Below are 13,066 nucleotides of genomic sequence, written 5' to 3'. Positions count from 1 at the left end.
CAATCTATAAATCTTTACTCACCGTAACAACATTAGCTACCTAGCTAAACTTGCAAACGGAAATGTTTGTCAGTCTTCTTCACTGACAAAAGAATGGCATTGATTATAGCAGGCCTTCAGTAATGTAATGCCAGATGCATGCAATTAATTAATAACGATTAATCAAAGTGACTTATTATACATCTTTTTTTATATAAAGATAGCAATAATAAAGGGTGAAGAAATGTCAGAAATTAACCAGAGGCGTGGAGGCAAACTCAATAATTACCTTCCATAGGTATATAACGTTTAATTAGTGTTCATTAGTTATACCATCAGAGAACTAGAGTGAGATGTAATTTACACGAGTAACACATACTTTCCTAATCAAAAATGAAGGTGCATTCAAATGAAATAAAATGTGTTTATTATGAAACATGTGTTTTAAGTTCCCAACTGACCCTACTAGGAATGAGAAATGGCAGTCTACTTATGCAGCAGGCATTTCAAATGTTAAAGAATCAGACACTAACACTTAGGGGAAGATACATTCCCTACAGAATTTGAGCTATGGAGTTACACATTACATAGAAGAACAGATTTGCTACATGCTATATGTTTTAGAAACATAATTTAGACTGAGTCGTTAACCTCAGCATATCTACAGTGGGGAGAACAATTATTTGATACACTGACGATTTTGCAGGTTTTCCTACTTACAAAGCATGTAGAGGTCTGTAATTTTTATCATAGGTACACTTCAACTATGAGAGACGGAATCTAAAACAAAAATCCAGAAAATCACATTGTATGATTTTTAAGTAATTAATTTGCATTTTATTGCATGGAGTATTTGATACATCAGAAAAGCAGAACTTAATATTTGGTACAGAAACCTTTGTTTGCAATTACAGAGATCATACGTTTCCTGTAGTTCTTAACCAGGTTTGCACACACTGCAGCAGATATTTTGGCCTACTCCTCCATACAGACCTTCTCCAGATCATTCAGGTTTTGGGGCTGTTGCTGGGCAATATGGACTTTCAGCTCCCTCCAAAGACTTTCTATTGGGTTCAGGTCTGGAGACTGGCTAGGCCACTCCAGGACCTTGAGATGCTTCTTACGGAGCCACTCCTTAGTTGCCCCAGCTGTGTGTTTCGGGTCGGTGTCATGCTGGAAGATCCAGCCATGACCCATCTTCAATGCTCTTACTAAGGGAAGGAGGTTGTTGGCCAAGATCTCGCAATACATGGCCCCATCCGTCCTCCCCTCAATACGGTCTGTCCTGTCCCCTTTGCAGAAAAGCATCCCCAAAGAATGATGTTTCCACCTCCATGCTTCACGTTTGGGATGGTGTTCTTGGGGTTGTACTCATCCTTCTTCCTCCAAACACGGCGAGTGGAGTGTAGACCAAAAAGCTCTATTTTTGTCTCAACAGATCACATGACCTTCTCCCATTCCTCCTCTGGATCATCCAGATGGTCATTGGCAAACTTCAGACGGGCCTGGACATGCGCTGGCTTGAGCAGGGGAGAGAGAATAAAGTAGACGGCACACATCCTGGCGGGAACTGATTATGTGCTTATGCCCATATATGGGCATCATGTTCCTGTTCTCACACGTTAGATGGTGTGCTAATTTATGCATATATTGCATCTATTCCTTTGAAGTTGTCATGATGATTGATGTCTAGGGACCTCTTTGAACTGGCGGGATGTGTTTGAACATTTCAAAGAGTATTGCCCCCCCACCCCCTGTTTAATTGACTGTTGTCTATGTAACAGGTATGTCCGGGGGTATTGGGTGTGGCAGACCTATTATAAATAAAGCCCAGAACGAGACATGCGGCCCCAGAACACAAAACAAGATTTTTTAAATGAACATGGATTTTGTGATCAGTGGCAAAGCTGTGATGACTGTAACAACAGAAGCAGGACCGCGGCTGAAACATTGAGATAGGGCCAAGTATAAAGCCACAATATACGATGCGCCAAAAAATCGGTTTCTAAGTGTGTATAGAACCCAAATACCGCCCGCAACTGCACTGAAATATCAAGTGCTGATGTCTAATGGACAGCAATGGGGGTATCAGTTTGATTACCTGGCCTGTAGAGTGAACCTCTATATGGTAGCCGAAGGAGAAGAATATACCAACCAGACTTTACGAGTGGACTACGGGCTTTTTCGCAAGGTTGTGTGTCCCGAACTGAGACTTATCACCAAGGGATATAGCTTGTTCACGGGCTACGTGACCAGTTGGGAAGGTACCCCTGACTCCTCAGGATGAATATTTCACAGGGTGAAAATATAAAGAAAGAATGGACTTCAATGTGGCTGCGTGGAGTTCTACATCAGTGACGAGGAAACCCGCAACCAAAACATTCGTGATGGTGGCCTGACTGGGGATTTCAGGTTGCGCATGCTTATTCCTTTTAAAAGTTGGGATTTAATGGAATTCAAAATGTTAGGGTTGTTGGACGCTCTTTTTGTACAGAGCCAACAGCGGCAGAGCATTGCTCATGTAAGGAAGTGCATAATATATGCGAATCCTGAGGATTATGATTCAAAGGGGCCCCAAGAAGGGTCATCCTCAGAAAGGTCATCACCCGAAGAAAACTAAGTATGCGGCTGCGTTAACCATGAACTGATACCCAAAGGACTGGTTCAACAATAAAAGGAGTGCCCTTAAAGCATCCAGTTCTTCATTTCCGCATATACCATGGATATTCATTAAACATACCAGGACTCCGAAATGTCATGAGGCCCAGACCCTAAGGACTCTATGCCTCGCAGCCCAACATTCTACTCCACCCTGGCAAGACCCACGACACCCCCTACATGTACACAGCCTGAGGATGTGTTTGATGGGGTGGTCAGTACTATTTTTGTGGACACCATCAAGGCCTCTGTAGCCACACTTTTAGACGTGGTGATTGGAGAGTATATACGTGAAAAATGCAGCGGTTGTGAGATCAATCAGCCCAGGCAGCGCCGGCATCCGTGCCTATAACACCCCCCAAGATACTATTTCTTCAACAATTTTGAGGCGCTGGTGAAAATACTTTTATACCATCGCTGGTCAGAGCCCTGGAGTCTATGGGTCTTGTGCCGTCAATTCCCAGAGTTTACGGGGTAACCAAAGCTTTCCAACATGAACTGTATGCGGCAATCTACATCCACGAGAAACTCAAAGAAATCTGACACACCCTGGTGGATGACAACAAATACAGGGAAGCTGTGGTGGCTGATGTGATGACTTTCTGGCTCAATAAACCCCAAGAGTCCGAGTGACAATTTGTTATTAGATGTAAAGCAATGGGTAACTATGTGTATACGATGTTAGAGAGAATAAATAAATACATTCTTTTGAGAGAACTTACAAATGTTATGCATCAAATTTTTGAAAATAAAGTGAGCAATGTAACGTTTTACACAACCCACAATGCCTGGGCTAATGTAGAGCGTGTGCTGAAACTGGAACAAATCATGAATCATGTAAGACGTGCGGGCGAGAGTCTGTAATAGACACAACTGGTATCCCATCTTGTGGATGATTCTGAAGAACTATAAACAACTTTGTCTAAGATTTTACTTTATTTGTTTGAAACACCATTTAATTGTAACATGTATCATATTTGTTGTTTATATACTTAAATAGCGGATGTCTGTGTTTTAAAAATGCAGCGTCACAAGCCTTTAATCTAAACCAAATATACAGGGTGTTGCATGCTGTGATCGTTGAGAAAACGGGGACATGTATCCTGCAACGAATTCTGAATTGTCTGTATACGTAATACTTGATGTATGCTTAAAATAAAAATTCAAAAATGAAATGTTGTCGTTATTTTAAAGTGGCTCATTAATGTTATTGTACCTCAGAGAGACAAAAAGGATGGCGGAGCAGATGTTACAAAACATTTATTATAATCCCTCTAACCCCGGGTAAGGAGCATTTACAGAGAGCTGGTAGCAGGTAGCCGGTTAAGCGCTGCTAAAGTGAATGAGTGGTTATCAAAGCAGGATGCACATGCTCTACATAAACCTGTAAGAAAACAATTTCCAAGAAATAGAGTTTTTTCTACTCAACCCTTGTCCCAATTTCAGGCGGATCTATGTGACATGCAGGCCCTTGCAGATAAAAATGATGGAAATCGCTACATGCTAACGGTTATAGATATTTTCTCTAAAATAGCATTTGTAAGAGTCTTAAAAAAATAAGAGCGGGGCAGAGGTGACCCGGGGCTTTGACTCTATCTTGAAGGATGGAGGAGCCCCCAAGAAAGTGCAGACTGATGGCGGAAAAATGTTTTTCATAATACTTTTCAGAAACTCATGAACTCAGAAACTCATGAAGAAGCACAATATACAGTAGGGCAAAAAAGTATTTAGTCAGCCACCAATTGTGCAAGTTCTCCCACTTAAAAAGATGAGAGTGGTCTGTAATTTTCATCGTAGATACACTTTAACTATGACGGACAAAATGATGAAAAAAAATCCAGAAAATCACATTGTAGGATTTTTTATGAATTGATTTGTAAATTATAGTGGAAAATGTCCTGCCTGGGCTGCGGACAGTGGAATTATGACATTATGACACAACACCCTAAATATCAACCAATCAGCATCCATGATCCAAACCATTTTGTTTTATAATATTGAACAATGTGTTGCTGTGTTTGAACTTGGCTCATTAATGAGCCTTGGGGCGCTAGTCCAGACAACGCAGCTTGAATATCAATTAGCTCATTCTCGGAAACTATAATTTATCCATGTGAGTCATTTGACAACTGAGCTGCCTTTTCTGACAGTTCGGTAATTTAATACAATAACGATGAAGGAGTGGTAGAATCCTGGGAGAATGTCATTGATATTTGAAAAAGGTTGAACAGAAAAAAGGGACCCTGTTATCTCCAACCATTCATCACAGTGCTGACACCGGTCACAGGGGCATAGCAGTGTGTGCAATGGATGATCAGATTTTTATGACCATAACCATTTTCTGATGTCTATCCAGCCTGCATCTATTCATAGGAAGGGCAAACTTATAATTTGAATTAAAATTATAAATGTGCTACATTCACTGTCTGCAGTGATTTACAGTTTATTGTTGTGTTTTTGTCATAAATGGTATACACTATACTGATTGCAATTTACAAGACAGGTAAAGTATGCCATGAAGACAAATATGAATGTATTGCATTGCCAGTAAATGCAGTAAATATATGGTCAAATAGTCAACGATGTCAAAAGTTGACAGCTTGTGTGACAAAGATGAAAGCTTGTAAATTGTATGGGGGTGGCAGTGTAGCCTAGTGGTTAGAGCATCAGACTAGTAACCGAAAGGTTGCAAGATCAAATCCCTGATCTGTCAAATCTGTCGTTCTGCCCCTGAACAAGGCAGTTAACCCACTGTTCCTAGGCTGTCATTGAAAATAAGAATTTGTTCTTAACTGACTTGCCTAGTTAACTTTCCCGTCATTCTCGTATTGTGTCTTGTCCCCGCGTCCTCTGGGTCACCCTGTCCTGTCCAGGCTAAAGGTCTTATGTGCCCAAGTGTGACAGTATGCTTGTGAACAGCCTTTGCAGATGTATTTCTTACACCTGCAGCACACCGTGTGTGTCTTGGAGTCCTTCTTGGGTTGGCAGAGCTGACACCTCTTCCTCTTACTTACCCCAGTGGCCGGGGCAGCGGCGGTGCCAGCGGCGGGCTCCTCACGCTGTTGATCACGAGCCGCCGTAGCACTCTGTAGGACTTTGACAAGTGCTGACGCCGCTTCGGTGCGGGGGAGATGCTGCCTTCTTTGGATCAGGGGCTTCAGAAGTGCCTTTCCCAGCTGCTCGAGGAACACCCTGCGCTTGTTCCACTTGCGAGGCATCCAGTCAGGCTTGATCTCTCGCCATATGACAAAGGCGTTGTAGGAGGACACGTCGAGGATGTTGTGGAAGACGACCAGGGGCCAGCGGGCAGTCAATCGTCTGCAGCTGTAGGTGCCGTCTAGGTTGTCCACGCCGGCCTTGTTGCAGTTGTAGTCTAGGATGATGGCCGGCTTCCTGTCGCGGCGATCGCTAATGTCGCCCTCTGTGTGCAGCGTGCTCAAAAGTAGCACGTTCTTGTTTTTCTTTGCCAGGTAGGACACTAGAGTGGTGGTGGGCGTGAAGACAAACCTGGAGGACAGGACCTGTCTGCCCTTGGACTCGAGCAGCGCGGGCGGGAGCTCGGCCTTGTTCTTTCTCACCATGCCCACCATGGTGAGGTTCCTCTCGAGGAGCCGCTGGCCCAGTTCGTAGGAGGTGAAGAAGTTGTCACCGGTGACGTTGCGACCGCTCAGTCCCGTTGTCAGATCGAGGACGACGCGCATGCCCTGGTTCTTCTCAGGCCTCCGCTGGCCGCCTTGCCGGTGTACACTTGCATCTTCCAAGCGTAGCTGGACTTGGCGTCGCAGGCCACCTACGACTTGATGCTGTATTTCGCCGGCTTGCTGGGGATGTACTGATGGAAAGGACAGCGGCCTTTTGGAAAGGGGAGAAGAGATTAGCCTCGTTACTCCCTCATTGGGGCCAATGGCCTTTTGTGTTACACACGCTGCTACTGCTGCTAGTGCTGCCACAGCCGCTGCTACAGCCGCTACAGCTACTACCTCTCTATAGACATGCACACACACACACACACAGACACGTACACACATACACACACGCACGCACAGTACCTCTGATCAGGACAAGTTGCTCGTCCACCGTCACGTCAGGCCCCGGGTTGTAGAGGGCCGGCAGCCGCACCTCCTTACAGGTCCCAGACCTCTCGTTTGGCTGCGAGTTTGTCCGTGGCGAGTCTGGCGGGTCTCGACTGACGGTCATCAAATCGCAGCAGCCTCGAGTACCTGTGAAAGACCTTGAGCGGCATGGTGGCTCGGAACACGGTCCTGACGCTCTCGGCGTCCCACAGGCTTGCCGTGGCCTCGACTCGGGACCTGTAAACACCCGCTAGGATCAGCAGCCCTACGTAGGCGCGCAGGTCCGTGGCGTCCATGGGTCGCCAGCCATCACCGTATTTTCTGGCCCCGGGTAGGTTTGTCATTTCCACAATTATCCTTTCTATTGCCGGTGTGACAAACAGGTGGAAGGCGGACGCCATGTCACGGGCCTGGGTCGCAGCATTGGCCGTGGGGCCCGGAGTCTCGTACGGCAGGGCGTGGCAGAGGGTCCTGCGGTGTTGGCCGCTCCCGTAGACCATTCGATTTTGCAGTTTTTTGACTGCAATGGCGGCTCACATTGGTCCGGAGCCGAGGAGATCTCTTCCTCGTATTGGTCCTCGGGGGCTTCCTCGGGCTCTTCCTCCGAAGAGGGAGAAGAAGCATCGTCGACCTCGCGGCACTCGGGGTTGTATTCCTCCCCGTCTTCGTCTTCCGAAACCTCTTCCTCTTCCTCCTCCTCCTGGGAATGTGAGTAGTCTTCTTGGTCCACGCTGGACAAGATCTGTTCTAGAACCTGCGCTGCCGTAAAACGCACGGCCATGGCCGGCGGGAGACCAAGGCCTGAAAATGCACGAAGCTCGCTTGCGCGCTTGTGTGTAGCCATGTGCAGTTGACCCACCCACCCGAGCCACAGTAACACTTGGCTGCTCTCTAGCACACAGCGGAGCATGTATGGACCTGTGTAGTGGCTGGCTGGGCCGCTCTGACCCACCGAGCGCAGTGCACAGAGCACAGATCACAGAGGACAGAGCGGGGAGTCACGCACAACCTCGCCACACTCGCAGACTCTCTACACTCAACGGCATACGCCTCGCCAGTGGCTGGCACGGTCGCTCTGACCCACAAGCGCAAAGCACAGAGCACAGAGCGGGAGCCCTGGAAACACAGGCCCTGGGTCGTTCTGACCCGTGAGCACAGAGCACAGAGCACAATTATAACACTTGGCTGCTCTCTAGCACACAGCGGGGCATGTCTGGACCTGTGTAGTGGCTGGCAGGGTCTCTCTGACCCTCGAGCACAGAGCACAGAGCACAGAGCACAGAGTGGGAGCCCTGGAAACACAGGGCCTGGGTCGCTCTGACCCACGAGCACAGAGCACAGAGCGGGGAGCCCTCCACACACAGGACCTGGGTCACCCTGTCCCCAGGACCACGGGAGGGTTAAATAAAGGAAAATATATATATTTGAATTACTTCAATTTTTGATTAAATCCAACAAAACCCACTTTCCGTCTTAATGAGCTCAATTTTATTTCCAAAACTCTAAATAATGAATGTTTCCCTGATCATCTCCATGCATAATGAATGTATCCCTGATCATCCCCATGCATAATGAATGTTTCCCTGATCATCTCCATGCATAATGAATGTTTCCCTGTTCATCTCCATGCATAATGAATGTTTCCCTGATCATCTCCATGCATAATGAATGTTTCCCTGTTCATCTCCATCCATAACGAATGCCACCCATACTTATTAGTCAGTCAGTCATGCTTTTTGACTCAACCAGTCCCTTTGGCCACTGTGTAGGATGGTCACATTATGCATCACTGGGTGATCTCACAGATCCATGTGCAGACAGGGACACAAATGGGTCTTTGAAATCTTACAGCAACATTCACTCAACTGAAACAAAATAACTAGAGGGTGAATGTATTTTCTGAAAAGAATGAAGCATTATCATAACTTTAAAATAACAACTGCCTGCATCAACAAATGTAAAGTGATCCGTTGACAATGTGAAGTTAAAAAACATGCAGTAACAGTGCAGCCCAGTTACAGAATTCACTCAAACATTTACAGTGTAAGTTGAATATAACTCATGGCCGGTTAATAAAAACATAGTCCAAAACAAGCAATGTCATCTCTGTGAGAAATTGTTCCAGTGTGAGCAAAAATGAAGAAATTCGCTTAATTGTAGAACATTTCTGAACAATTGCGAAATCTGTGAATTCCCGAAAGTCCACAATCTGGCCCATGACTGGGAAACTGGTCAGCAGCACCAAACTTTGTACCCTCCCCAAATTCCAGTCCATGGTTAAATACACCAACGGTGGTTACAACTTAGACTGAAGGAAGAACCAACATTGGCAACATGACACAAACTTCAACAAGAAGAGTTCTACTTTGCTTTTGCTCACTGACAGGTAAGAAGGCAAGCCGTGATGGTGGTAGAAACTTAATTGAGCCTTCATGTTCATTATATGTGTTTGAGTATTTAAACACAGTTGGCCTACATGCCGAGTATCAACCTGTACATCATGGCACTAATTTTTCAATAAGCAGAACAACTATGCATTGGCAAAGACAAGGTTGAGACTGTTGTGTGATTCAGAATGTTTTTTTTGTGTCTGCCAGCTCTCCTCTCATGTGCTGTTGCTCAGGAGGAAGATGTTGGGAACAATAGCTGCTCCTCAACCACCTTGATGTTTAAACAGCTCTCTACTCAGCTTGCAGTATGGATAACTTCCTCACTGAATTTAGTCTAAAAACTGTTAAATCTGTGGTCAACTTTTACCAATAATGCAATGCTGATCAGTTGCTCTGGCTAAATCTAACTTGAAGTTGACATGTTTTGGTACTCAGGTTTCAAACAGATGTATGACATCTCTTTCCACTATCTGTCAACAGGAGGCAGCACAATGTGCTAAAAATATTACTAGCCAGTGGAGCGACAACCAGACTGCTGTTGTGATTAACTCCCTACAAACTCTGACAGTCATTCTAGAGAAACATCAAAAAACAGGTAAGAGTCCTGAGCAAAACACAGATCTGTGTACAATAAGAGTTTGTTGCTGACAAATACTTTATTGGCCCCAAATAAGCTATGGCAGAGCAAAGGGTCTCTTTTAGTGTAACGCATAATTACATTGGCTTTACTTTGTGTCTTTCTAAATGTATTACCTAAGTAATTATTGTGTTTCTGTGTGTTTTCCTTGTATAGTTTGCCAGAACGTTGATCCCAAAGAGTGTCCAGCTGCAGTAGCCCAGAATAAAGGAGGACTTGTGTGTGTCACCATCAAAATGCGGCGTTACTGTAAACCCATGTGCAATGAGGTAGTCTTTTCTGCAACATCAGTCCTATGAGCTAAAAGCCTCTTATAATCACACTGTATGGTGGCACAAAGATGAAATATGCAGTATTCTACAATAGGCTATTTCTTTATATGAAACACAAACAGTTTCTGCAAGGAAAAAGAGTTTCTACAGAAAATGGGGGGGAAAGTAAAATAAAATAAAAATGTTTGGTCCTTTAAGGGATACTTCAGGATTTTGGCAACGAGGCCCTTTATCTACTTCCCCAGAGTCAGATGAAATCGTGGATACAATTTGTATGTCTCTGTGTCCAGTTTGAAGGAAGTTAGAGGTAGTTTTACGAGCCAATGCTAACTAGCGCTAGCACAATAGCTGGAAGTCTATTGGTATCTGCTAGCATGCTAGCAAATGATTAATTATTTGCCATATTATTCACTACACAGGGCTTTGACTTTGCATTCTTGAGGAACAGTCGTCTGTATGAGGAATGCAGTGCAGACACCAAATTCAAATGGACAACCCATTACATTGGAGGTAACAAGCTGGCCATTTGCAACAGTAAGTCCCCTCTGTTAATCATCTGTAAAGTATTTCTGTACCTCCACAGAAAGGCCATGGTGGACAGCTTGTAGAGCTGTAATATGTAATACTGTAACTAAAACATCCTCTAATTCTGTTGCAAAATATTAAGTCATATTGAATTATTGATGACATTTTTCAAAGTCAATGCTGTTCAAAAGTGGTAAGAATGTGTGTCCCTTTGTAAATGCAGAATCCTCCAGATCTATTGCAGGAGCTAAAACAGCCTACTTTCCCAAGAACCAGGACTGCCTGACTACCAAGAGTAACAGTGATCTTGAGGCTCAGCTCATTCAGCAGTTCAAAAGTGAGCTGGAGGACATCGAGGGAGAAACAGAATACGGCTGTCTCCTCTGTGGATAACCATAAGAAAGAGGAGTGAGACTAGAAGGGAAAGCTATAAGTGGAAATGAATGTGTACAGTTTGCAACAAATCCACCCAATCTGTGTGACACATGTATTACAAACACAATCCACAAGTCAGAAAAATAAAGAGATGATGACAAAAGAAAAATAAGCACATTTGACATTAAACCATTTCTTCCATACTTCAGTTCTGCTGAGCACAAAGATGTCAATCTTCTTCATTATTCTCCTCATTAATGTTGAGAGTTTTAGCAGCTAGTAATACTGCAAGGAATATCATAGCAGAGTAAAATAAATCTTATCTCTGTCAACTTGAACGACATATGAGGTTTAATTAAGATCCTACTAGCTCTGAAGCGTTAGACGCCAAACGTTCTTCATGCAGGTTGCATATTTCTTATTTGATGTCCTTCAAATTCAAATACAAAATGCCGTTGTTAAATGATCAGACTACTATAATCTCAAAGGATATATAATAAGCATTCTAAAATCCCAAGTGATGTGAGGATTAGCATAATACTGACAGTTCAGAAGCTGCATACCACTTTGTAAAAAATCCTGATTTGAATGAATCCGGGTCATAATCTGAAGTCAAGGTCAACATAGCAAAGACTCAAATGGGATTTGAACTCATTAACTATTATATAATAAATCAATCAATTAAGGGTCAATCAAATTCAGGGATGACATGGAAATGATCTAGAGAAGATATACACTAGACACAAAAATATGTGGACACCCTTTAAATTAATGGATTTGGCTATTTCAGTCACACCCGTTACTGACAGGTGTATAAAAACAAGCACACAGCGATGCAGTCTCCATAGAAAAGCATTGGCGATAGAATGGCCCTACTATAGTGCTCAGTGACTTTCAACGTGGCACCTTCATAGGATGCTACCTTTCCAACATGTTAGTTTGTAAAATGTCTGCCCTGCTAGAGCTGCCCCCGTCAACTGTATGTGCTGTCATCGTGATGTGGAAACATCTAGCAGCAACAACGGCTCAGCCGCACAGTGGTAGGCCACACAAGCTCACAGAACGGGACCGCCGAGTACTGAAGCGCGTAGCATGTAAAAAGCATGTCCTCGGGTTGCAACACTCACTACCGGGTTCCAAACTGCCTCTGGAAGCAATGTCAGCACAAGGACTGTTCGTCGATAGCTTCATGAAATGGGATTCCATGGCCGATCAGCTGCACACAAGCCTAAGATCACCAAGCGCAATGCCAAGCATTGGCTGGAGTGGTGTAAAGCTCACCACCTTTGGACTCTGGAGCAGTGGAAGCACGTTCTCTGTAGTGATGAATTACGCTTCCCTATCTGGCAATCCGACGGACTAATCTGGGCTTGGGGGATGCCAGGAGGATGTGTCGTGGAAATTTCCTCTATTTACCAAATCATGGGAGCAAACCACACACACAAGTCAGAGTTAGTTATCAAAGTCCATCTTTAATTATATGAGCTCTATCACAATCCTGTGACTCTCAGGTAATTCAGTGTCTCTCAGTGAATTCTCTGAGAGCCCCCCCTGCATTGCAACTGCGATCCTTTAATAGCAAAGAACACACATAGTCAGACAGCATAGACATAATAAATTGTTCAGCTTTGTCTCCTTACTCAAACCCCAGAACCATAAACCAATCCTCCATATCAACAGGCATTTATCAAATACATCCTATCTTGACAAGATCACAGAGACACACTGACTGGCACACAGACATTGTGGAGCCAAGAGATACACGCTTGATGATCCCTTGACCTCTCCCCTCTCTGTGGCCCATGCAACTTAGTCTTGACATAGAACAGATACTGCAACCCTGTCACAGTATTATACAAAAACAACATTCTTGATGAGAAGTAACTTACAAACATATGATGAATATAAAACATCTCACATATGTTACCAACAAATTCGGATTATTCCACGACAGATGCTACCTGCCCCAATATACAGTGCCAACTGTAAAGTTTGGTGGAAAAGGAATAATGGTAATGGGGCTGTTTTTCATGGTTCGGGCTAGGCCCCTTGGTTACAGTGGAGGGAAATCTTAACGCTACAGCACACAATAATATTCTAGACGATTCTGTGCGTCCAACTTTGTGGCAACAGTTTAGCGAAGGCCCTTTCCTGTTT

At 44.3% G+C, this 13,066-nt stretch overlaps 1 protein-coding gene and 1 pseudogene across 1 annotated transcript; one reads left to right on the top strand and one right to left on the bottom strand.

The window, feature by feature from the left end:
• Positions 1–5,492: 5,492 nt before the first annotated feature.
• Positions 5,493–7,491, bottom strand: LOC109898877 (piggyBac transposable element-derived protein 4-like; annotated as a pseudogene).
• Positions 7,492–8,967: 1,476 nt separating this feature from the next.
• Positions 8,968–11,134, top strand: si:ch1073-126c3.2 (uncharacterized). The gene is made up of 6 exons (XM_020495280.2): positions 8,968–9,096; positions 9,308–9,405; positions 9,581–9,695; positions 9,894–10,006; positions 10,429–10,543; positions 10,758–11,134. Exons 1-6 carry the CDS (start codon positions 9,045–9,047, stop codon positions 10,925–10,927), a joined length of 663 nt encoding a protein of 220 aa, XP_020350869.1. The 5' UTR covers positions 8,968–9,044; the 3' UTR covers positions 10,928–11,134.
• The last annotated feature ends 1,932 nt before the right edge of the window (positions 11,135–13,066 follow it).

Source organism: Oncorhynchus kisutch, linkage group LG11, assembly GCF_002021735.2.
Source record: "Oncorhynchus kisutch isolate 150728-3 linkage group LG11, Okis_V2, whole genome shotgun sequence".
Classification (NCBI taxonomy): Eukaryota; Metazoa; Chordata; class Actinopteri; order Salmoniformes; family Salmonidae; genus Oncorhynchus; species Oncorhynchus kisutch.
This window is presented reverse-complemented; position numbering and strand designations above follow the sequence as displayed.

What these genes read in the sequence shown, in the direction of transcription:
- si:ch1073-126c3.2 (XM_020495280.2), top strand. Translation starts at nt 9,045, where the DNA reads ATGACACAAACTTCAACAAGAAGAGTTCTACTTTGCTTTTGCTCACTG. An exon ending in AGCTCTCTACTCAGCTTGCA is followed by an intron (nt 9,406 to 9,580) that starts GTATGGATAACT and finishes ATCTGTCAACAG; the next exon opens with GAGGCAGCACAATGTGCTAA. An exon ending in GTAAACCCATGTGCAATGAG is followed by an intron (nt 10,007 to 10,428) that starts GTAGTCTTTTCT and finishes TTCACTACACAG; the next exon opens with GGCTTTGACTTTGCATTCTT.